Source organism: Cydia splendana, chromosome 15, assembly GCF_910591565.1.
Source record: "Cydia splendana chromosome 15, ilCydSple1.2, whole genome shotgun sequence".
NCBI lineage: Eukaryota > Metazoa > Arthropoda > Insecta > Lepidoptera > Tortricidae > Cydia > Cydia splendana.
This window is the reverse complement of record NC_085974.1, coordinates 13,549,257-13,576,119: the sequence shown is the minus strand read 5'-3', so window position 1 is coordinate 13,576,119 and position 26,863 is coordinate 13,549,257. Positions and strand designations below refer to the sequence as shown.

General features: G+C 38.4%; 2 protein-coding genes across 3 annotated transcripts in view; one reads left to right on the top strand and one right to left on the bottom strand.

Annotated features, from left to right (window-relative positions):
* The window catches only part of LOC134797688 (protein split ends), a 97,600-nt gene that overhangs the window by 1,242 nt on the left and 69,495 nt on the right, over positions 1–26,863 (bottom strand). For both annotated transcript variants that reach the window (XM_063770032.1, XM_063770034.1), the window contains 5 exons: positions 6,132–6,194; positions 1,973–2,170; positions 1,189–1,315; positions 747–937; positions 98–252 (listed from right to left, as the gene is read on the bottom strand). In XM_063770032.1, coding sequence (XP_063626102.1) covers positions 98–252; positions 747–937; positions 1,189–1,315; positions 1,973–2,170; positions 6,132–6,194 — 734 coding nt within the window. The remainder of the gene's footprint in view (positions 1–97; positions 253–746; positions 938–1,188; positions 1,316–1,972; positions 2,171–6,131; positions 6,195–26,863) is intronic.
* Positions 10,499–25,960, top strand: LOC134797278 (pancreatic lipase-related protein 3). Its single transcript, XM_063769505.1, has 8 exons — positions 10,499–11,096; positions 11,697–11,796; positions 13,042–13,190; positions 15,304–15,370; positions 17,706–17,893; positions 18,379–18,597; positions 24,178–24,331; positions 25,822–25,960. Exons 1-8 carry the CDS (start codon positions 11,051–11,053, stop codon positions 25,883–25,885), a joined length of 987 nt encoding a protein of 328 aa, XP_063625575.1. The 5' UTR covers positions 10,499–11,050; the 3' UTR covers positions 25,886–25,960.

Sequence of the window (26,863 nt, the reverse complement as noted above, 5' to 3'; positions counted from 1 at the left end):
TATTATTCGTATTGTATGTCTTCTCTTCCAGTTTAGTCTGTCCTGTAGTGTCGAGATAGAGAGGGCCATAGGTATATGTATAGTGGTTACTGGTTACCTTATCCTAGTGGAGGCGGATGCGGCGGCACTCTCGCGGCGGCCCTCGCGGAACTCGCGCTGGAACTCGCGGATGGGGGGCAGCCGGCCCGAGGGCTCCCCCGCCGGCCCCGGCCCGCCCGTGTAGCTGTGCACTTGGTAGTCTTGTAGGCGGGCCTGGAATAATGACAATATTGGTCAGAGCGTTCGCTCAACATGGATTCCCGACTAGAATGTTATAGGTAATTACATTTTTCATCTGTACTGTATTCTAGTTGTTATGAGTAGTTTTCACTGACTATGAGACTTCATGGTGCCATAGGATATGGGTACAGGTTAGGCAGATCGATCATTAGTGTGTAAATAACTCATCAATCCAATCCTGCACCTAAAGCGCTTCACGTCGTCATAAAAACGCTTAGACCCGGACGAAGCGCGCGACACACAGGCTGACTAGCCCGCGGCGGGGCGATCACGGGCCACCACACTGTCACGCTAATTACAACCCCCTTATTCATAAACGTTTACTAAAGTTGACAAGCCGATAATAATCCTTTGTCCCTTTCCATCGTACCAATACGTCGGAAAGGGACAAACGATTATTATCGGCTTGTCAAGTTTAGTAAACGTTTATGAATAAGGGGGTAACACTATAGTTATAGTTAGTATACCTTCATGCTATGGTGCTGCGAGCGCCGCAGCGAGTTAGACGCCGGCTGCCTAGCTCTCGGTGGAGCGGTCGCGGGGGCCGAGGCACGCGGCACGGCGCCCAGACAGGCTCCACCGCATTTGGCGCCGCCGCAGAGCTTCGTCGAGCAGCCGCCGCTCACGCCGCCGCTGTTTGACGATACGGAAGACACTCCTGAAAGTTTACAAGTTGTTAATGATGATAAAGTCAAGATCGGCAGACTGATCAAATTGGTGGGTAGTTAATTACAGGGAAGTTCCGTAAAACATTCTTACTAAGTGCCAAGTCATTTATTATCCGCACTGCCGTGTTCACAAGCGGGTTAGAACAAGATTTAGATTTATATGATGGATGGAACGGGATGCCAGGAACAGAGTACTTAAAGGAAACAGACTGAACCCTATGGCTTGACTACCGATACTGACCGGAGAGGGAAGACTCGCCGCTGGTGACAGAGTAAAGCGAAGCGGAGGCAGGCACGGAGCGCGCGCCCACCGAGTAACTGGAGACGGAGCCCGGCACACCCCATGATTTGCCGCTGCCGCTTGACACCTGTAAGCACATAGAATTCTCTTTTTAACCTTTTCGACGCCGTGTCAGACACAAAAGCAGTCACTCAGACGCCACGTCACCGAAGTGTCAAAACAGGTACGTGAGCAAGTTATAGGTACAGTCGACTTCAAAGATATGTTTACACTTTTGCACCTTACTTATTTGTAATAAGGCGAAAAACGTAAACATATCTTTGACGTCGACTGTACTCGTCACTTCTGATACTTATATTTGTATACCTACATACATACCATTTGTTTGATAATAAGATGGGAAAGTATCAAAGAGTTACCAACAGTGACAAGGAAATGCGTTATGATCACATAAAATGCCTGTTCGGTCAGAAGTTGAACAGTTGATGGGCGGCATGGCCACACAGTGGTGAGGCGCCGATCAAAATGTAGACGCAATTTGAATCTGTATGGTATGGTATGGTATAATAATGATCTTTTGACTATTTTGGCTTTACTTGTCCACTTACATTGCTTGACTATCTACGGCTTCTAAAGCATTAATAAGTATATTCTTTCCTGCCAGCTCTTGCTAGTGATCAACCGCGGCGCAGCAATGACGCAGCAGAGCGGTCGTAACCATTGTATTTAATTGTCTAACCAATTTGTATGATCTCATTGGAACTTTAATATGGGTGCATATTACCTGCCAGCTCTTGCTAGTGACCAGCCGCGGCGCCTGCCGCAGCCGCAGGATCTTGGCGCGGCAGATGACGCAGCGGAGTGGCAGCAGCCGTTGGCTGACGGCCATTTGGATGGTCTTCACGAAGCAGCGACGGCAGACCACGCGGTGCCCGCACGGCGAGGTCTGCATCGTCGCTTTCGCGTTCACGCATATTACACACTGGAACAATACGGCACACAAGTGAACAAGTCTGCTTAAAAATAATGAATCAGATTTTTTTGTTTTATTTGTAGATATTATATACATAATTTGTAGCGTGAAATTTTGACCTTCTAGTCATATGTAGGTACTTATACATATATTACCTACCTATTATAAGCTACATAAATAACCCATTCAACAAGAAATGTCTTATTCGGGAATTACTCTTTACTGAATATAAAACATAAAAAAATATATATCTAAAAAACATGAAAACTGATATCAAGTTGTAATTTTGCAGACAGATATGTAATATGATACGGAATTCACCCATGTAGAGACATTTGGATGCTCATTTAACCTGACTCTGGAGCATTCCATGAAATTGTCTACCGTTGTCCCGTACAAACGCGAGTTTTCTGAAGATTTGTAGGTATAGGAGTTTATTTTCTATAACAAATGGTCAAAAAATATGACCAGAAAAATAATCGTCGGTTTTAAGCGCCGAAAAAAAGTTGTAATATACGTTATATACGAAATAAAATGCGTCTGTACGGGACAGCCTGTGGAATGCTCCCTCTACTACATTATAGGTAATTTTATCAATTATATATAGTATAGTACGTAAAATCACGATATTTCATTGTTTATAAATGCGAAACAGGTGTGTGACCAGTAAGTTGAATAGGGTATTTTCCCGAAAAAGTAGGGTAATTGATGAACTTCTTATTAAATCATTATGTATATAAAGATCATTAAGGTAAATGGCTAAATTATCGATTGTGCATTTCAAACTAGGTCGGTATGGTAATTTTCCGATAATAAGGAGATTAAAGACGCTTACATGAATGATGCTTGAATAGCTTGATAGTTAACGTTTGTTTGTTATGTACCTACCTATATTTATTTTTTGTTTTGTTTTGTTTCGTTTTTTGTTGATATGTTTCAAGTTAAATGCATAAACATAAAAAAAAAACAACGGGTTGCACTCCGGGAGTGCTGACAGAAGTGAAAACTCAATAACTAGTCCAAAATGTTTGCAGCACTATGTACCTATAATTGACCCATCCTCCTTTCTATTGAAAAACTTTAGTTCCGAAATTGCTGGCCAGTGAACTTAAATTTGTAGCGTTAATTGTTTAAAATACAAAAACTTTTATAGTATGAGTGAATTTTTTGACACAGGTTAAATTAATTTGTAAAATTTTAGTTTTTAGTTAGGTACCATTTTGCATACCAAATGAGGTTAAACATGTAAACCTACCATATGTATTATGAACATCTTTGTAACTGGTAATGTTTAATGCAAATAAATGATCTTTATCTTATCTTTATCTTTAAATTCGAATAGAAATTGTAAAGTTACCTTGCAGACCTCGCATCTAAATATATTTGGTCATGATATTTTGAGTTTTATTCACCAGTACTAGAGTTCACTTTTATTAGCGATTTCATCAAGATGAGACTTTATTGAATTATTGAATTATATTGGAGTGATATAAAGTTAGAATGTTACTGTGAGATCCTCGTATTTCAGCCCGTACAAGATTAGAACATTGAGCTTTATTGCTTAATATAAAAGTCCAGTTTTAAATAATTGACCTGATTATGATACGTTATGACTAAAGTTCTTTGGTGAATAACATTGTCCGTCACACATGACACAAGTCACGCAAGCGCCCTGCGCCGCCTACATGAAACAGCCGGCGCAGGCATACATTTTCGCCGTGCGGTAGAAAGAGAGGAGAGACGCCTTCGCGTTACGCGTTATGCTGTCCCGAGTTTATCATTTTTTCCCCACCTCAAAAAGTGCTCAGCGCCGCTAAAGAAGTTTTCACTTCAAAAACAACGGGCTGCACTCCGGGAGTGCCGGCAGAAGTGAAAACTCAATGACATTGTAACAGTTTTTCGATCAGGTCACGTGTCCGTCTTACGAAGCGTCTTACGTCTTAGGCTGTTGCGAGTTTAACATTTTTTCCCCATCACAAAAAGTGCACTAAAGAAGTTTTCACTTCAAAAAAAAAAAACACGAACTGGTTTCATTCCGATGCTAAATATCATTATTGAAAATAATGTTTGCACAAAGTACATTACGCATTTTCAAGACCTATAAAATCAGATAGGTAGGTACATATTGTCTAACGTAATGCTGTCCTAATTTTTTTATTTGAAAACAAGGACCATATTGAAAATAATTATTTCACCATTGGGGGAGAATTTGTATTACATGGTATCACTCGTCTACACGCACCCTTTCAAACCGTCCGCCATTGCAGTGTCACAATTTGTCTTAAGTGGCATTCCCTCTGTCAAATATTAACTCTATGACATCGGTTACACGCTAATTCTGGCATCAGTTCAGTTCAGTCATAATCTTATTCGAGTTTTGACTGATGCCAGAATGATGAATGATGAAATGAATGATGGAAAATGGACATGGTTACACGATCAGTCCAGACTGACAACAGACTGATAAAATTACGACACAGTCGCCGTTTGGACACAGAACGCAACACAGTCATTTAGTCTTGTCTAATATGGTGACTGACGCGAGAATGACACAAACAGGTTACACGATCAGTCTCCTATCAGTTTTCTGTCATTCAAAATGGACTGACGAATATTATCTAAAATTTTAAATTTTCAGCAGTCCAGACCATCAGTCCATCAGTCCGAGTGTTACACGATAATTCTCTCGTCATTCTGACCAGAATGATGGACTGAACTGACGCCAGAATTAGCGTGTAACCGATGTCTATGTCTTATGGTAATTAAAATTAGAATACGCCTGTTTGCCAATGATTGGTGCCTATTTTTTAGCGCACATAATATAAGTAAGTAAATAAAAAGATTGTGCTTCGTGTAGCCGTCCGCGGCGTCGTCGTAATCGCGAAACTTTCGCAATGAGGGTCAGACTCGCTTTCGGACCGAATCACAATGAAATTGTAACCTTCAAACTTGGAAGAAGGTCGTGATCTATTATTATTTAGTGTTTTCAGACCCAAACGGGCGAATATTTTACGTAAGGTTTGGCTTGATCGAATGGTTTATACCTAGATGTATCACACCCTAGTATGCCTATTACTTACAGAATTTAGTACCACCCCATCGGGACGACGATACGGTGGGTGTCGTATTATGTACCTATTTTAAAATACCAAGGCATATTTTCTCGTGCAGTGCGACATAGTACCTACTCTTATAGGATCAAAAATAACTGTTAGTACTGTTAGTACTTACCTACACACTAACAGTACTAGGCTCTACCTGCACTGAAAATGTCACTTTTAAGTCTAATATTTTTTTGAAGTGAAAACTTCTTTGGCGGCGCTGAGCACTTTTTGAGGTGGGGAAAAAATGATAAACTCGGGACAGCGTAACGCGAAGGCGTCTCTCCTCTCTTTCTACCGCACGGCGAAAATGTATGCCTGAGCCGGCTGTTTCATGTAGGCGGCGCAGGGCGCTTGCGTGACTTATGTCATGTGTGACGGACAATGTTATTCACCAAAGAACTTTAGTCATAACGTATCATAATCAGGTCAATTATTTAAAACTGGACTTTTATATTAAGCAATAAAGCTCAATGTTCTAATCTTGTACGGGGTGAAATACGAGGATCTCACAGTTACATTCTAACTTTATATCACTCCAATATAATACAATAAAGTCTCATCTTGATGAAATCACTAATAAAAGTGAACTCTAGTACTGGTTAATAAAACTCAAAATATCATGACCAAATATATTTAGATGCGAGGTCTGCAAGGTAACTTTACAATTTCTATTCGATTTTTAAACAATTAACGCTACAAATTTAAGTTCACTGGCCAGCAATTTCGGAACTAAAGTTTTTCAATAGAAAGGAGGATGGGTCAATTATACATAGTGCTGCAAACATTTTGGACTAGTTATTGAGTTTTCACTTCTGTCGGCACTCCCGGAGTGCAACCCGTTATTTTTTTTATATAGGTATATTTACCTCTTCTTCGGGCGATGATGCTAATTCTGGGTCATTCTCCTCTAGCTTATTGAGCAACTTATCCTGTAACAAAAGAAAAACAGCTTTAATAAATTCTGCATAAGCATACAGGTACATACCTACAAAAAGATAACAGAGAAAAATGCATAAAACGGCCGCACTGCACCTTAAAATACGCTGACTCGGCGTTTACGCAGAAAAAATAAATATCGAAAAAAAGAACGCAACTCATTCTTTTTCAATTTCAAACAGGCAGACTGAATAAATGAATTTAGTAAATTATAGTAGGGACAAATATATATTTTTGAAAACGCCCCGTAATGTAGTGACGGACAAAACGACTCTGCACAGACTTTGCAATTGCACCATTAAACGTCAAATTAGTATTAACTAGTAGTTCGCCCCGAACTGAGAACTCGCGGTTGACCAAAAATTAGCGATTGACTTTGTTGCACCTACTTAGGTACTCGTATAGTGCGACATAAAATATTATAAAATAAATGAGGGCGCCACTTTCTACGTAACTGTCACATTTATGACGTAAAATGCTTACACATGGCAACAATTTAGTATGGACATTTTTGAGTTCCATTTTATTTAATTTCTACTATTTTATGTCGCTCTATAGATGGAATGGATCAACAGATCGCGTGGATTTACAGCAAGGTCTGTGGAGTCCTTAACTGATAGATTTAAAAAAGCAAAGAGTAGTATGTATAATATAGTTGGCCAAGCAGATCTTGTCAGTAGAAAAAATGTAGGCGCGAAGGGATATGGTCTCATAGCAAATTTGAATTTCGCGCCTTTTTCTACTGACAAGATTTGCTTTTTTGCATCAATTTTGAAGCGCCATTTACAAGTTTAGCGTTAAGTAATATAGATGGCGCTATTTTTTCGAATAAAGGGCTTCTTATACGGCTGTCCCTCCCCTGGATTTAAGTCACCACCATAGAGATTAAAATAAACTGTATCTGTGCTAAGCCGAAATATTTCCTGTTAAATGTCAAATACATATATTATGTTTATTCTATTTTATTTTTATCTTGCTAATTATTTCAAAATGGTAAATTTAAAAACGATGTTATAAAAGTGTAAGTCGAGCACTTTCATTTAATACTAAACTCGACCATGTTTCTTGCAAAAAAATGACCAGAATAGCAAGACCTCTCACAAACAGCTTTTTGGCCTTCTAAGCTCTTCTAGCTCAATAACCCCTTGATCGGGCCTGTTCATAATTTAATGACTAAAATATAATGCCCTCGACTACACGTTTACCCAATTTCATTTAAATTAGAACAAATTTACTTAAGTTATTGAGTATCAAACTATCTTCTGACAGTTCAGCTAAAAACATCGAAATGCCGGGACGTGCCGCTAGCCAGCCGCGTGTTCAAAGTCGAATGTAAGAACTTCGCTTCGCTCGCTCGTTCGAAAATATGATGTTAATAATGCCACCGCCACACTTTGTCATTGCAAATACGGTGCAGAGTTAGCTTAGATGGACTCTAAATTTTGTCCAGAAGTTTTGGGCGGTTTAAAAAATGAATAGGGGCCCGATTCGGATTTTGAAATAGACATCTATTAGACATCTTTTAGACATCCCCAAGATACGATAACAATATGTTTAAGATCTAACCTGTCAAATTTGACATTTGCGCGATTCTGGTGATACTGTTGAACGATTTCCACAGGATATGACTTAGAGACCCAATTCACATCTAATAGATATCTTACTCTATCTAACGTAAAAGTGACATTGGTTGCCCGAATTGCGCTGCAAAAGAGAACTAGTTGATATCTAAACTACATATAACGTATCTAGAATGGATCGTCTCTTGTGAATATCTTTAAGTTCGAATACGGCAGTAGGTATTAAGTAGGTACTTATTTATTTTATAACAAGTCACCTTCAATCCTATCCACTGTAAACATCAAAGGTTAGCTTCTATTACTTGCATGAACACTAGTAATAACTGCACTTTAGCCAAGTGCCTATTTGTGGAAAATTGCTTACACGACTATTATAAGACCATTTTACATGACCGATTTGTACCCACTAGAAAATACGGTACGATAAAAATTAAGTAAGTAAACTGTAAAGGTCATTACCGCAAGTACCTATTGTCTCAGACGCATCAGAGTTATTTTCCAAATTGATGCGCTTATGGCTAATAATAATAATATAACAATAAAAATGTTTATGTAGGTATATTTAGAAATACTTTTGGATGAGACTATATAGCCTAGGACCGGGATAAGTGGCGTACACGAGAGGCTCAGCAGTGGGCGACTTAAGGCTATGATGATGATTAAACTCACTTTGCTTCTATACTCATTAACAGTATTTTATACAATCGTGATATAATAGAGAGCTTTTCAGTCGAGTACCGTGTTTAGGCAACGAAGCTTGCTGAGTTGCCTAAGTATGGTATGAGATTGAAAAGCTTGATTATAGCACTATTGTATACAATACTTTTTCTACGAGTCAACTAAAATAATACTTTAAACTAGTAGAATCATATAGGTAAACAAACCAAAAGTATACCTATAGCTAAGATACGCGAGCAGCCGTGATACCTTCATACACGTACGTGCCCCCGCCCCAGCCGCCTCGGCCCGGCGGGCTGGTCAACGACACCTCGTAACTCATGAGGCCCTGGTACTTGCTCCTTGCAAAATTTAATTTTCAAACAGTTTTTTTCTCGATTTTAGCCACCGTAGCCTATGGAGACGATATAACAAGTAACGCTAAGCGGTTTTCGTAGTCTATGGATGTTCCTATATTAAGGGTGTCACATGCGCGTTTCTGACTTATGAAGCAATTGTTCCAATACAACCTAAAATAAATAATTAATTTGAGCTATGGTTTTGTTTCGTCCTCTTGACCGCGGCGAACTGTGATTGGTCAATTTCATTATAGTTGACTAAACTGTATCGAAATTAATATTATAGTTGAGTTGGGAGCCCATACATTAAAAGTACCCAAAGCAGTTTGGTATACGAAATCTTAATTCAAGAATTACAGTCGACGAGTAGAAAAAAATTAAAATAGGTCAGTACCTATAGGGTATAGGTGAGTACTTATAGTATACTGACTATCTAAGTAGTAGAGTACCCCTGCATACTTACAAACTTCCTAAGTAAGATATCTAGGCGAACTAAAACTGTATTAATTCAACGAAATTTATGGTAAATTGGATTTAAATTTTTAAGAGCATTTTTACATCGTCGGAGAGAATATTCATAACTTCGCGTTCGCCGACTTATTTATGTTTCGGCTCAGCCGGGAGCGGCGGCGCTGCTGCCAATGTCCAGGAAACTTGTAAACCGATGCTTATTTAACTTAGGTAAGTTGTAAGTACCTACACTAAATTGCGAAAATATCTTTGGGTGTTTATTTACTTTTATAAAGTTCCGTCTGTAGCAGACACTAGAGGAAAATTGATATGTGCTTGCAATTTTGTATAGGTAGGTACCGACGACGACGACGACGACGTATCGAGACTAAAAATTGTTAAACACAAAAAAAATCTTTGTTTCAATTTCTTGTACGAATGAGATGGTCTTGTTAAAGATCTCATAAGGTCATAGTATGTCACATACTTATTAAGTTATTATACTGACATAAAAACATCAGCGAAAACTCTCGTTTGGCCAGCTGAGAAGGGTGCGCGAGTTTTCCTATTAATAATTTAAAAGTGCTTAGGTACTTCTTATCGCCAACGAACCTTCACTCCTAACGTTTTGACAGCGCGCTTGAATTTAGCACAATTTTAGAAGATAAATTGATCCGTGAACTAATCTTTCGTTTGTCGAGGGTCAGCAGACTGTAATCAACAAAATATGTAATAGTCTAATATGTTGTACAGAAAATAAATAATTAAGTAGGTACATTAATTATGTAGGTACTTCATCTTATTATAAATAGTATAGGTACCGTTAACTATTGGTGCGCTGCTGCCTCGCCCATCTCCCTAACCCAGGAAATATGCAAGTCGTGGCTACTGTGTCAGAGGTAAACACAACCATGGCGAGTAAAAAAATGTGTGTGATTGGGTTCCAATTCCAAAACTAAGAGACAGGCGCGAGACACCTCGTCTGCCAGTAAATTATTGTTTCGCTTCCATCACCGTCCAATATTCATTAACGGAATAAATGATTATACAGCCTCCATAAACTCTTCCGAGACAGCTTAATGCCCGTGCTGCAATATCGTTTACGTTTAATAACGTCTCGGTTTAGACTTCAACCGCGTTAAATTAACTCAGTTTGCGAGCCCGGATCAATAATGTGGTTAACTATGATATGGGGGAACTGATAGGTTAAGCGTAGCGGCTGAAGTATAAATATATGTCACATGTTTACAGAGGTTATTATTCTTTTGATCTCCGCTGAAGGTATCACGTCTTAGATAAAAACGCTGAGAAATAGGCTATAAGAATTGTCGTAAGCCAAGTAATGTAACCGCTTGAAGGGTCTATGCATTAGCCATTTCGGCAACGCAATCGCTTCACGCCCAAATTTCCATCGATTGATATTGTTACATAGCTTGCGTCACCGTCGTTCGAGCACGCCGTGGTTAAGATCAAAACCTAATCAGTCGTTTATTCAACTCCGCGTAGACAGTACAAAACAAAGTACCTTTGTCTTAGTGAAGATTCATAGTCAAGTTTAAGGTTAACCGCAAGGTTTAACCGGCATCTGCAGTGACCCGTGAAAACCAATAAGTCGGAAGCGATTAATAAAAAAATTCTCGGAGAAGTTTTTTAACGAGTTCCGAAGCATTGTGCCTCGTCTATTGTGGCTAGGATTCTGGGCTTCGGGCTCGTTACGCGAGAAAATGCACCGCCGTGTTTCGAGATGAATTTTAATGTTTTACGACTTCTCGCGGGCTGGGGCAGCGGCTGAATAGCGGCAATATGTTGCTGAGCTCATCCGCATGTCGGTTGACGACCTTCTTCATTGGTGAGTCTTGTAAATTTGGATGAAATTCATATACTTAAGTTTCATGCTTGAATTAACATTCTTTAGTATTAGAAAACGTCTCTACTCTACCTAATTGTTTCTTTGACAAAGCTTAAATATATAGGTAGAAACAGTATGTTTAAATTTTTTAAATAGAGCGAAAACGTGTTGAAGTAGAAGTACGCACCTATTAGGTACTATTATTACTTATTACCTGCATATTTCAGAATGAAAACAATTACTTTCGTACCGAACTACTTACTTACTTACTTTGATACTACAAGACAAGTATGATAGGTATTTAATTATTAATTCATAATTAAAGATCTTTAGATCATAATTATTAATGGCAATTGATTTTATATCCATTGAAATTTCAATTAATTTTATATCAATTGTGTCGAAGTAATTTGGCGAGTCGCCAAGTAACAAAACATCCGCACCTCCTCTGAGCGTTCATTTTAGTACCTAGTTGAAGTTTTCACACAAGCATCGATATCTTCTAAATGCAACTCTTTGCTTAAAAACATTAGGTCTATTCTAGAAGAGTGGAAGAAGCTGTAAAAGTTGGTTCAGTTGGGGATAATAATTTTGTCGTAGGTGTTACGGAGGTATGTTTCATGAGCGCGCCGGTGGGGCCGTGCTTCTATTGCTGCCCCCACGATGACGTGCAGGATATACAATACAAACTGTTCACTAGGTAAGTACTTAAGTAGTATCACTATTCCTGAACGTCTACAGACTCTACAGAGATATAACATCTAAAGGTTAGATGGGGTAAGAGAAACACTTGTAGGGATTCCGCAACGGTTCTCTTGCCCCGAGCAAATAAACTGTTTCTTTTAGCCCACATGACATTATATCTAAGTAGGTACAACGTAAAAAAAAAAAAACAATTTTTTATGTGTCATATTTTTGTAGTACCGTAAGCATATCCGGCATATCCTCTAACTCGATACCTAACTGAATATCCAAAATATATAGATAGATAGATAAACCATTTATTCCATCCAAATAAAATCTAGATCGACATTTTATTTACTTCATATGTAGTTGAATATAATTTTTATTAATGACCATGACCTACGCTGAATGCCTCGTAGTGGATTAACTTTAACCTTGTTACTTAATGTGGTTAAATAAACCTTATCAATGTATTAACTTAGATTTGTTTTCTAATCTTATAATGGGCGTCTTATAGTGCTGCACTGAAAATACACTCGTGTTAGCTGCTGCTGCCATACGATTCTGGATCGTACCTACGATCGATGGGTTTCGTGTGGTCTCCTGCGATTTTGTTAGAGAAACCGTATAACATTTGTACGATATAAAGGTTGACGATTATCATACAAAACTGTTTACATTTATCCAAGAAATCTCCTATATTTTAAGATTATATTATGCGATCATGTCTTCCGCACGTAAAGTGAGTTTATAAAATTTGATTCGAATACGACTCACGTATTTATATTTTTACACTGTTGTTTTTAGGAACAATTTGGTAACAATTAATGTATTTGTATATATTACCGTTGATTATGATAAATATCTGGGAGAGAGAATATATAAAAACTCAACAATACGCGTTTTCCCAGAGATAAGACCTAGATAGATCGATTTATCGCCCCCGAAAACCCCCCTTATAGCAAATTTCATCGAAATCGTTAGAGCCGTTTCCGAGGTCCCCGAAACATATATATATATATATATATAAACAAGAATTGCTTGTTTAAAGGTATTAGATAGATATCTAATACCTATAAACGAGCAATTCTTACACACACGTATACTCGTATAACCGTATCGTATCGTTCAGGACGAAAAACTCGTAACTATTTTTTTATTTATGTGTATAGGTACCTTAAATGAAATGATCCTTGAGCCGCGCCTCTTTCATTTAAGACAAGGGCTACAGGGCTACAATTATGGACTGTATACTTTGCAGATCAAATCCCACAACCTTCGAGCTGATCTCAGGAGGCAACAGAGCGTCCCTCCGGCGGACTCGCTTCAACGTGTCCAACCCTACAATTATATATCTGATGGGCTTCACTGAAGCCACTACTGGCCGGAGCACTACCACACTGCGCGATGGTAACGTAAATACCCCAATAATCGACATGTTAAGACCCAATATTCGACACCTTGCTGTCAACTTTATTGCTGTGACGTTATGAGTGAAAATGTTAAACCACTGTCAAATTGTACTGGTAACCATGGTAACTCCAGCTTTTACCGGTTAACCCCGGGTTAGTGATGAGTGCAAGTGGCCCAGATGTGTAGCAAAGCTGGCTAATAAGGCAAGTAATCTATAAATGTTCATTAGTTTTCTAAACCATGTTAAGTAAAGGACACATTAGCACACCGATAGTGTCCAGCGTGCTCCACTTGAGCGTAGTGACCCGGATCGGTGCCTGCAGTTAAGTGTTATTTAATATTTGGGATTGTTTCCGACTGTTGACGTTTGTTGTCTTAAGGGGCCCACTGATTACCAGTCGGCCGGACGATATCGGCCTGTCAGTTAAAAGCAAAATTTAACAGCTCCGAACAACTGACAGGCCGATATCGTCCGGCGAACTGGTAATCAGTGGGCCCCTTTATGGTTAGAAATATTATTATTTTAAACTGTTTAAGTACTTTGTACTGGTCGCAACAATCGCGAATTTAACCGCAAATAGGTAGGCACGAAGTAGTTTCATAAAGTCAGCATCAAAAGTAGAGAACCAGACTAGGCGTCAAAGTATCTACCCTTCTATGACTCTATACGGGGTGGCCAAAAAATAAGTTGATTCCCGTTGCCAGGGAGGTTTTGGGATTATACTGAGCAACTTTTAGTATATGGGACCAACCCCGAAAAAAGATTTAGGCGGTTTCATTTTGGCTGGTCCATTTTCTATGGGAGGGTAAATTTCTTTTTCGTGATTTTTGGGCTGGTCCCATAGTAAAAGTTGCTCAATATCTACAGGAATGTACTTATTTTTTAGCCACCATGTACATCAATTGGCTTTCAGCCAAATAAGAATCTGCGTTATCCAGGATCTGAATGGTTATTAATTTATCTGCTTGGATTATTTTGAATTAAATAGTCTTGTTTAACAATGACCCAAAAAACGATGGATGATGGATTCTGTGAAAGAGGACATGAGAAAGAAAGGAGTGAGTGCTGAGGTAACGATAGATCGAGGAGAATGGAAGAGAAAAACATGTTGTGGCGACCCCACATAACGTGGGATAAGGGCAGGGAGAAGAAGAAGATACTTAAACAATGAGAATAATAAATGCCGACATTGTTGAATAACCTGAATACTTAGCTGATTTTAGACCAGCAAGCACTTAGTTCACACTAAGATTAATTAAATTTTCCTCCACTACTTAAATTATAGTGTACTCGTACTATTATTATTCGTACACGTAATGATTCCAGCTGAAGCCATAGAGCAAGCGAGGGTAGTAATATTACTTTACGAGCGCCTTTATTAGCCTGATGATGGTATTATAATAGCGCTATCAATTACTTATGGAGCCGAACGAGACGAGAAATTTGCCCGAAATGTATATGACACGCATAAATGGGAGCAGGTGTCGTACAGGTCTATTGTATGAAATATATTGTAGTTACGCCCGAAACGGAGAAAATAGTTGTCCCCTTTATATTTATAACATGTTATAAATATGTGAAAAGTCACATAATTTATGATTGACAATAACTTTAATTTATCTTAATGTGCTTAATTGAAGTGTTTTTGATTCGATTGACCCAGCTCGTTAAGACGTATCCGAAAAAATGCACCAGGCTCACGATTAAAATAACCGATGACGAACTATCAATACTCGAAAGCACTTGTGACTATAATTTTTGTTTAAATGTTTTTGGTTAGGTATTTTTTTATGTATTAGGTAAGTATAAAAGTACAAATAAAAATATCTTACTCGTAAACGCGTTTACCTAAAGCATTACAGATAAATACTAGTCACGTACCTACCTACTCTATTCACGTAACTAACTTCTAATAAAGGCAGCGAGGTGGTTTTAATAATAGGTATCATAATTTGGAAATAAATCCCGTTCTCGTAACTTATTCTATTCTCTTTGGAGTTTTAAGGGACCAAAGAAAGTAACGGTTATTTTATTTGTTTCGGAACGATTTTATAGGTGCTTAATACTGTGCTATAAATATAGTATTGACCATTACCAAACATGTTGCAGCATACCTATCTAGGGGAGAGTACAACTTCGTGGCGGTCGACTGGGCACGTCTCGTGGCGTTTCCGTGGTAAGTTATGCATTGATACTATTATCGACCCTGTTCAATAAGTGAATCTTACAGCTGAGCTTATAAGGTCCACTGGTAGAGTGTTGCAGTCAGCACAATTTTGTACATATAAAAAAACAAGTGAATGCCTCGCCAAAACCACAAGATTATAGGCACATTTTAGAACCGCAAACTCATGGTATTATTATAAACTAAGTATAGTAGTGTGACTACCAACTTAAAAAAACAAATAACTAATATTTAATAAAATAATTTGTTTTGTTCCATGGTTGGTCAATTGGTCATGATTACCTACCTATATTAAATTGCTTATGCTTTTATTGCTAATTGCCCATTACCGAAATTAACCTTTGCTATGCTTAATCACTGATCAGTGCATCCCTACATTCCACTTAAGCATGTCAATATTAAGTTTATGTTTCGAACAGCCAAAATTTTACAGTAGCATACGAAAGGTAATCTCTTCGACATAAATGTACAATGTTTTGTATAGCTGCGCCACAAATCACCATCGCAAGCATTGAACAAGAACATTTAGCAGATGGAAATGGCCGGGCATGAATTAAAAGCTTTTAAAAGCAAACGTTCATCGCAAACAGAGCAGAGACTAATAAATAGTAGAGACAGGGAGTTTTCCGACTTGTCGATGTGACAGTTGTGACGTAGTCATAAAATTGTGGCTGTAGTCATGTTTTTGTTACTTTGTTGACGCGAATTGTATTCATACAAACCTGCATACCATACCTCATATGGTCAACCCTTAAATTTTGTATAGCGTCGTTTAATAAATCGTAAGCTAATTTTAATTCTCCCCGAGTAAATACTAGATGGAGCAGTTGCAGAATTGAGCGAAAGGCCATATAATTATAATATAAAATTTTGAAAACTTGCTAAATTCCCAGCAAAAATAACCGAAGTCTAATACGGCAAATGTGGTTGACTTTTAAGCTGCAAGATCTCAACTACCACATCGATGAGAAATGCAACTACGGAATATTTTCTGTGAACTATGTATGAACATTGACAGTCTGTATCATTAACTTTTCCCTGGGCTAGGGAACACCGCACGCCTATTTTCTTCGGGACCGTTTTAAGCTGCACGTTTATAACTTCATGGAATTGTGCCAAGTTTTGCTCCAGATTTATGCACCCACATAAGGTTATGTGACTACGTAAACTGAATTGTTTCAAATAATTGAAGCAAGTGGGACGGAATAGATATACTGTGTTCACAAGGCTCTTTTCTTTGTGTGGGTCAATTAGTTACAAAGTACTCTACCGATTGCTAAGAGAGCGAGGTGGTTCTCATATGTAGTAGCGTAGGTATAAGTAGTTTGAAAATAAATCCAGCTTTAATTATCATTTCAAAGTCTACATAGGTCACGCCGCTTAAAAAGGTTGAATCAGCAGAGTCACGCGAGCTTACAGTGCTATTTTGTATCAACATCGCCTCCCCCCCCCCCCCCCCTTGTAGTCTCCTCTTCCTAGTCCTTGCTGCAGGATCTGCTGGCTGGAGTTACCCCAAGTATCAGTATTTCAAAGTCTAGATAGGTCACACAATTAGATTGAAATGGACTAAATGTATAACCAAAATAATTAAGTTTATCTTCTCTACTTATATTAACATCGCGCGATTCTCGCTCACCTAAAGCTCAGTGCAATGTTGTTATAGTTACGTCTGTAGGTGTAGATCGCATAATTAAGTCTTGTATAGAACTTGAATAGAACTTGTAAACTGTAGTTGAATTATGCACATGAGGAATACTTGTAGTGGAAACTGTAGAAAGTTCTGGCGCAATACAAATACACGTTTACAGTCAGTTTCAGAGCACAGATTAACGGAGCGTTTGAAATTTATCGTTGCATTCAGGATAATACCTGTCTTATGTACAATAAAGTGTTTACATACATACATACATACATACATACATAATACCTACCGATTGTGCTGTGCTGTGCTTTATCGCGTGTCTTTAGTTGTTTACTGAATAAATATAAATACTTTAGAACAGTGATATTCAACTGTAACCATCCACGCCGCGACTTTTTTGGCCTATAAAAATGTTCAATACCTCCTCCGCTATGATTGTAACCTGAATTAATCGTACCTATTGTCGTAGATGGCATAATAAGAATCCTCCTGATGAATTTGACTTAAGTATCTACCACGAGTAGGCTCGTGTATTTTGGCCTCAGACCTGTTATAGACTTGCGTCAAATGTTTCCAATATACTCTTAACGCATTCCTAGTTTTAAATTTTAAAGGAGCCCAGGTTCTATTTGAGCTCAGGGTCAACAGTTTCCATCGAACTGAACCAAACTCAAAATATTCCAGGTACATAACGGCGGTCCGCAACACCCGCTACATGGGGGCGCGCTTAGCGGATTTCGTGCAGTTTTTGGAGCGCGCCGGAGTCCGTGCTTCTTCGTTACATGTCATCGGGTTTTCGCTTGGAGCCGAGGCAGCTGGCTTCGGCGGGAAGGAATTGAGGAGGAGAGGGCTGTTGCTGGGCAGGATTACTGGTAATCAGAGTGTTTTGTTAATTGACACTTCAAGGCTGAAAATGCGCACGAATAGGTACAACAACTCTTTCTTCTGGTAGAGAAGATACTTACCAAAACCGGTCACACAGGCCAGATACAATAAATAATGTATTTATCTAAAGCTATGCGGAGACTGCACTGAAATGCTTTTCACATAGCTAGTGACAGTACCGCAGGAGAAATACATGCAAGATAAATACTTAAAATGTTACCGCGTCACGATCCTGAGCAGGATTACCTAATACTCATCTCCGCCCACTACGCTTGCACCTATGCACTTTCATAGAATAAGAAAAAAAAGTACTCGTTCTTTCGTAGGTGAGCAAAAAATGCAATCTTGCAATACGGTAACATTACGTAGCTGAATGACGAATAATGATCTTTTGATCAAACTAAGAGTCCGTCACTCTCAATTTTTTATTGGTTCTAAAAATCTATTCCCACGCAAAATCTACACATTCCAGGCTTGGATCCCGCCTACCCCGGCTACGGTTTAACCAACAGCGACGGCCATCTTGCAAGAGGCGATGCGGCCTTCGTGGACGTGCTGCACACGAACCCCGGGGTCTTCGGCTTCCCCCGGCCCATAGGCGACGTGGATTTCTACCCCAACCCGGGGAGCTGGGTGCAGCCGGGCTGCTGGGTCGACCAGCTCATCAGGAACAGGGAACTGGGGTTTATGTGTAAGTTAATAAAGGAAATATTCATAAAGGGTAAAGGTGATATGATGATGTACTTTTTTGCAGCAACTTTGCGTATAACAGCATTACAGCATGCATCTGTATATAATTAACAGACCTGCCAATTTGTATTTGCACTGGAAATGGAAGCTGAATCGCTGGTGCCCTATTAGAATCTGTGCGGAAAGAGAAGAGTCATAGAATGTATTGGTTCCCTTGTATTCCACGACTCTTCTCTTTCCTCACAGACTAAATAGGTACATGTTTTTGGTGGGTTTAATTAGGACTTTCCAGTCCTCCAAAACGAGGTAAATAAAAGGAGGGAGCAAAATAAGGAAACGTTAATGGCACAACATACGTACTCTTTTTTAATCTCCTTGTTTGCTTATATGTATCTTGATATGCACCTGCGTACGTCGCGCGATGTTTAAGCAGGATTACTGCAGGCTTGAGGGAAGATTACGAGCATGTTGTATGATTTCTCAACACCTGACTTAGTATTTCTTTGTCTTCACTTGCATTACGTTCAATGACTGTTGCACTACGATTTTCAATGCATACGTAGTATAGTTTAAGATTTATTCTTCTTTAAGCTTTAAAGCAATGTCTCAAGTCCGGCGCTTACTTTGCTAAATCGTAATTTATTGCAGCCTTGGTACTTTGAATAAATTTAAAAGTCTGTGCAGAGATAAAACTACAGTATAATTAATGAGGCAATTGTTCTCTAGAACACAGTCTAACTTAGTAATTACAAAATCATGTTAATTTGTCTCTCTGTCGAAATGGGTTAGTCTAAATCTCATAGCGTTTTTGGTGAAATAACCTACTTAGTGTGTAGCGCAGTTTCTCCCCTTATTTTCTGACCTTATAAAAATAGGAGGAAATCTCCTTTTTGGTCTGCCACTGCTTTAGTGGCAATTTTGCGTAGTCGTCTCAGTAATAATTTTCCGGGTGTATACAGCAGATACGTACCTACTATTTATTTCAAGTATGTAAGGATAGGTAAGACAAACCCCATAGTTTTCGCAAATTGTAATCTCTTTTATTTCTGGAGCTCTCACGAGATTTCATCTATTCGTTGACTCTCCAAATAAAAAGCACAATTAAAATTAAACTCTTTAAAAAGCGCTTTATAACTCTAAAACGCTGCATCAGCAATAACCGCATATTCGGGCGATCGATGCGTTACGTCAGAGGGAGGCTGGGAGGCGGCCTTGTATCCCCATCCTAAACATACCAGTATAACTGGAACCGAGGGACCTTCAAACGCTTTGCGTAGTTGGAGATCGCGCTTATGGTGGTTTCATGCCATGTGGAGCGATGAATAACACCCAAGGCCGTGTATCCCAATTGGTTGCGTGACCGCGGACAAATGTTGGGTTAAACCACTGTAAAGAGACCTAAAGATCCTCAACAGTTATACGTATTCAGAGGCAATTAAAATATTTATCCTGAACTCGTTCTTGGTAAGGGGTTGAAATCACATCCAAGGACGCGGGGATCGGCCAAATTATTGCCGTTTAAAATGCTATTATTAGAGGCTGTTAGGGCAGGTTTATAACGAGGTGGGTTATCTCGTACCTTGCATATCCTTTGAGATCTGTTTTATTGTGAGTTTATGTATGTTGCGTCCTTTAACGCAAATAAAGTCCCATGGTGGACGCGTTTACTGTATGTGAAGTTATCTTTCACATACTTAAGCGAGAGCTTATAGATTATTTGACAACACACTTTAGCGTTGACTAGAAAGCAGTGTTCAGATATTAGAATGGAACTTGTAGATTTGGTATGACTGGTATGAAAACAACGAAAGGCGCTAAAGGATAATGTAAAGAAATATTACTTTATAACTTATAACTTTATAATTATTACCTCTTCAATATAATATTACCTCATCAGAAAAATGAGTTAGAAAAATTGAAATTTCTATACATAGAACGTTTTAGGTATAATGTCAATATTCAATACTACTTTTTCTGAATTATGAATTATCTTGAATTTTCAGCAGCGAAGCAGCAATTACGAGGGAGGTTTGAGAAGTAACTTGGTTCGATAGAAATTCAGGATATGGTTTTAGCTGGCAGAAGAGTAAAGTACGCGAATTAGATGAATCCATAAGCATCTGAACTGAGTGAGTTCTTCAAATTTTTCATAAAGCTTGGTTTCATAAAGTACCTACACAACGTTCCTCAACACATTTGTTTTCAGGTCGAACCAAGTTACTTATCAAACCGCCCTAGTACCATGTATGGTTTTTTCTCCGTTTGGAACACGCCTAGCTTACATGTTCTTAATTAAGCGTATGATGCCGCATAGCCACAAAAACAAAACGAGAACAGTAACAAAATAGCTGCAGTGAGACCACGTTGTTTGTGCAAACAAAAAAAATATTTCGTAAAAATTCATAAATACGGATGAGCTCGCGCGCGCACATATTTTAAGCTCTGCGCAAAAATGATTTACATATTTTAGTGGGACGGCCCTAATGATACATTGTCATACGTATTACGTACACGAGAATTGTAGGTACAGTTAGCAAAATATAAGCTGCATTATAACTGTGGCGACAAATGAGATATTAAGACATTGCGATAGCATAATATTAAAGACACCGGCGACGAAAAGCTGAATAAGAACTTTCGCCGACCACTTTCTGCTATTTTCCTTGCTGTTAAGAGGGACAGAGTAAAAGAAACAGACAGAACGCACCGGACAGAGAAAAAAAATACTTAGATGTAACCTCTTATTCCTTAGCGCTTGAAACGATATTGGTAAATGTAAATGAAGAATTCTGATCCCGTGTGTAAATTGATCTTTGCTGTTGCACTGTACGTGGATGCTTTTTTAATTTAATTAGTTCACTATTCTCTAACAACTGTTAGAAACTAAATTTAAACTTTTCTAAAATTAAGAAGCCAGTTCGACTTCGTCCATCCAATCCACTCTTCTAAGTTACGTCCACCTTAAACTCCATTAAGCCGGTAGTATTTTGCGAGTATCTCCCAAGTAGGTTACTTAATAAAGAAGTTAAGCGCGACGTTTCTTCGTATTTCGGTTGAGTTAAGCCCCTGGGGTGAGAGGGACTTTATTCGTCCCCCGTTTACAAATGTATCAAGATCAAGGAAATTCAGGTGCGTTACCTAAGGAATAATTTCATGATCTTACACGTTCAATCTAAAAAGCTACGGCGATATTTTGTCATATGAGACTTAAAATAAATACAGGAGATATCTAGGTGTTTAAAATTGCACATGCAGTTGTTTACAGTTGTCATTATCTTTTAACTTGATTTAATTTCCTGATCCATAAATTCTGTAAGATTCTTCAAAAATATAAATTTCAAATACTGAGACAGACATCTATCCGTAACATCTGCGCTTTAATCGTTAATTTACACTTAAGTAATGAAAACAGGTTACTTTGTATGGAAATCCTATTGATCAAAGTGACTCGTTTCAATTGATCTTGAGAGTAGGTAAAATGCCTGTCGTTGATCTAATCTAAATAACTCTGTAATCTGTTGAACTTCTGGTCACAGGATATTTTTCATCTCTAGCTGGGAAATCGACGTTGTAAATACCTAGTTCGGCGTTGACACTTCATTAGATACTTGCTACAACTTTACTTATTGCTATATACAGCTTTATTCGAAGGGCCTAAGGTCGATATTAAAACATTAAAAGAAGATACAACTTCGCGAAGTGTCGCAGACATCATCAGAGATCACAAAGACAGTTCTACAATTGTTAGCGGCCTCAGACGCGGAAACTTCGACAACCGCCGACGGCAGTATACTGCGTTCTAATTGCTTACCCAACAGTGAGCAAGTCGGGTTCTTGAGCTAACCAGTGCAGTCGTGATATCTAAATCACTACGAACTAAGAGAAATGGGAAAAGGTCCTTATACTGGTTTGTGGAGTACACGGTTTGGTGAACTATTGCAAGCAGATCCTTGGAGTTTCTCGTCTGCTCGGAAACTCACAGCTCACAGCGAAAGGGCAATGTAAAGAAAGTCCAGTAAATCGCTTTAAAAATAATCCTTAGAAACCCATTGTGCATTGTTCTGAATGCAGTCTTCTGGCAATTCTTTGTTCTATTTAAAGACAAAGGATTAAATATTGTTTTAAGTTATAAATTGCATTTACAATTCACAAAGAACAAAGTCAGTGGTCTAGGCTCTAGAAGATACGTATTATACGTACAGTATATTCTGCAGTTTACTTGCAATTCATGGAATATTACGACTTATTTCTTATACCATTTGTCTCAAAGCCAAGCAAGTATGCAAAGAACGATTTATTCAAGTTTTAAAATAACGAGTGCATTTTATAAGCGATTTTTCTCGCGAAATAGGAAGTGGAACCGATTTTATTTTTAATGAAAGACTGTCAGGTAGATGTTACCGATATCTTGAGTTCAAGCCTTGCTGGCGCGATGCCAAGCATTGATCGTCAATCTAAAATGTCAATAGCTTACGTATAAGCTATCGTCCCCAGCGATAAGACTACGAAGCAAATGATAGTAGGTTGCGTTGCGAATAAATAAGCTAGAATTAGGGTACCTAATGCTTACTGATACGAGATATGTATGATATGTATAATGGTACGATATAGTAAAATAATACTCAATCAAGAATGTCTGATAATATCTCGCTACCTATTGGGTAATAGTACATGAACTACCTATCAAATCACATCTTTTTATTTTTGACTGTATGTTTGGGAACCTATACATACCTATTATACCAATAAATATCATGCAATTAACGCCCCCACATCCCCCACAAAATTCAATCATCCATCGGTACCAATAACAAAATGTATTAATAGCCATTTAATTCATCTCGTAACGAATGAGTATAAAGCGTTCAATTAAATTGGAAATTCATTTCAATCCCACCGCAAACAGGAAGCTTTGGTGCTAGTTTTGTAACAACGAACGGAGTTGAATGCATTAACCAATTAATCAAAACAAGTGTGAAATTAAAAGCTTTTGTTACCTATTAGTTAAATGTGAGTTTGACCACTATTCATTGTGATGTAGGTGGTAGCGGTAAAACGTTATTTAAAACATACGGATGACCGGAGGCTGCGAATTTCGATGAAAGTTCATACGTGTGCAGCCATTCCGCAACAAATTATTAGAGCATGAGATACTCATCAGTCGAAACGTGTGTTGGACTTCGTCATATTTTCTGTGTGTGAGCACTGGGCAGTCATTTCAAACGCAAATCTAATCAAGATTTGCGACTGACCTATCTAACAACCACTCTAAACAGATTAAAATTCAGAATTCATGAAAATAAACCACCAGAAGTGAGGATGCAATTCAGATCGAAACCAACCAACCAACCAAACGACTTAGACCCGAACAAGGTGAGGAGTCTGAAGGTGTCATTCTATGGAGCTTGCTAACTATGTAAACAAACCGCCATATTGAAATTGTCTCTGATTGATGAATTTAGTAGTGACATTTGTTTATATAGTAAGTTCCATAGATTATAGAATGACACTTTACTAGAGTAACAGTTTGGGGGAAAGGGGTCTACAATGATTAGCTGAAGCTCATCTTGTATATTTTCAGACGGATGCAGCCACAACCGAGCTTGGCGTCTGTATGCAGAATCAGTGTTAAACCCAGGAGGGTTTCCGGCGACGCTGTGCCGGAGGTGGAGAGGCTCATCACGTCTATGTAGCTTTAGAGTTGATGGTTACATGGGCTTTGGAGCGCGCCTACCGTAAGTAAACTAGAAATGGTATTAAATCTCCTCTGGTTGATGAAGATCTCGTTTGGTGCTTACTGGTCTTGATACTTAGGGTAGGTGCCATGCTTATTTTAACCCGAGGACTGTTGAGAAACCTATGCATGGCGGCTACGAGTAATTAACATTAACACCGTGGGTATTAATTACTCACGGTGGTCAGATTAAAGGTTGACGTAAAGGCTTTCGAGCAGATAGTTTTAAAAAGTTAGTACACTTGAGTTAGTCTAAACTAGATAAGTCTGCAACGATTTTGATAGCACACGCAGTGCAAGTGTTATTTATACGTCATAATTTCATAAAAGAAGAAGTACTTAACTACGAAGATCTCAGACATCAGTAAAGCATTTGAAGTCAGCCAGAAATTCTGACGTCGCAGACAGACAAAAGCTACCCTTAAATTTCACCGCTAAAAATCCATAATTCATCCCCAATCGCAAATATCGCAATCAAAGGATCTGATTAAACTGGCAACGCTGGGTTTACGAGCGTTATACGCGTCACGTCGCGCGCATGAATCCCGCTGTGGATTCAGGAGCCGATTTAGGAGTGCAATAACGGGAGCGTGCTCGACATAAATATGTGCGTGCGTGGACGGGACGAGCCGTTTGATTTACGTCTTGAGTTTAGGCGGCGGTTAATTGATTAGAAAGTCTTACCCCCTTATTCATAAACGTTTACTAAAGTTAACAAGCCGATAATAATCATTTGTCCCTTTCCGACGTATTGGTATGATGGAAAGGGACAAACGATTATTATCGGCTTGTCAACTTTAGTAAACGTTTATGAATAAGGGGGTTAGAGCATTTAATAACTGGAGTGGCCATTAAGAGCTTACCCCTCTGCCGAAAAACTTGCACAATTGTGCAAACTTTTGTATGGACTGACATGGCTATTTGTACGTTACGTACAAGACATGTAGATATAGCAATACATTTGACGTCCCCTCCCCCGCAAAAATCGGCAGACTATTTCATAAAGAAAATGACAGCGATGACATCTCCAGTTACTAAATGCTCTAAAGAAAAAGTAACCGTCAAAAATATTTTTTGATACACACTTTTATTGCCGACTGTACTTTGCATGTTTATCAAGTACCTACGTCTCGAGACCTTTCAAATATGCCTAAACTCAATGTGTTTGTCTTCCCATCGAAGAGTTCCTTTGGCTACCTTCCAAATGCATCATCAGATCAGCTCCATGTTAGCATATTATTGCATTGTCATCGGAAATACGGAAGTACGCGAAATGTCAGCTCAATGAGACACCTGGAAGTGGTTCAAATTTAAGTTACAAGATTTGAAGCACCATACATACAAAGAGATACAGGTATATACGCAGTGAAGGTAAATAAAAGTGTGTACAATACGGAGAATTTTAGAGATTTCGTTGATTTTCAACTCTTTGTTTTGAGAAGATCTTTTACTTGAGTAATTTGGGTAATAATAATATGTTCATATTTTCAGCCTCAGCGGGAAAATGTATTTGGAGACCAATGAGAGCCCTCCGTTTGCGAGAAACGGGCCATAAGCTTCAAGAAACAGCAGCCCTGTGTCTTAGAAAATATTATAACATTCTATAGAAGTAGTAGTCTAACAATAAGGATCAAGACAATGATATTATATAACTATAGATAGGTTATGCTCATACTTGAGGAGCACAAAAAATACTTCCATATTTATTTCTATACCTACGAAGAAATCTGTAATTTTTGACTACGTTTTGCATTCCATCCATATTTGTCATACTCGTTGTTGAAAATAAGCTTGTCTCTTTCTCTTTCGGTATGCTCATCAGCACGTGCACATTTCTCGCTTGCTCAGCAGCGACTACAGGCAACTTGTACAATTTGTCACAGTCTAAGCGCTTTACTTTTGGAACCCCTATAACCTATCTTGAGTTTTAAATCATTGGATCAAGATAGATATATTTTGTGAACTTTTGCTGCTTAGTTGCTGTCATCACAAGCGTATAAACGGAATGGAATTTTAAGAGGATACATTAGTGGTGATTTTTCCATACAAACGTTCTCGACATTTTTCTCTCTGGATTTTAGCCCTAGATGAGTAATTTTTTTATATGAGTTCAATATTACCAGTATCTGTGTCTGTACAGTCGACGTCAAAGATATGTTTACACTTTTGCACCTTATTCCGTTGCAATAAGATGCAAAAATGTAAAGATATATTTGACGTCGACTGTACCTACATTTAATTTTTTTGATATTTTTGTTTTTATAAAGTTCTTATAAAAACAAAAATATCAAAAAAATAAAACGTAGGTTACTTTAAATAGCGCTAACAACGGCAATCAATATCGGCAACAATAAACGCAAAAATCAAAAAGGTCGACACAGATAATTTCATTCTCATTCCGTTCCCAAGATTTTGTTACGATTGGTTAAGTTTTGGAAGAGGAAAATGTCGAGAACGAAAGTTTGATTTCTGAGATTTTTACGCAGGATTTATCGCCTAAACTGCAGTTGTCCTTATCGCACTAATTTTAGGA

Coding starts and splice junctions, on each gene's coding strand:
- LOC134797278 (XM_063769505.1), top strand. CDS start 11,051: ATGTTGCTGAGCTCATCCGCATGTCGGTTGACGACCTTCTTCATTG. Junction 17,894..18,378: donor GTTGCTGGGCAGGATTACTG/GTAATCAGAGTG, acceptor TACACATTCCAG/GCTTGGATCCCGCCTACCCC. Junction 18,598..24,177: donor CAGGGAACTGGGGTTTATGT/GTAAGTTAATAA, acceptor GTATATTTTCAG/ACGGATGCAGCCACAACCGA.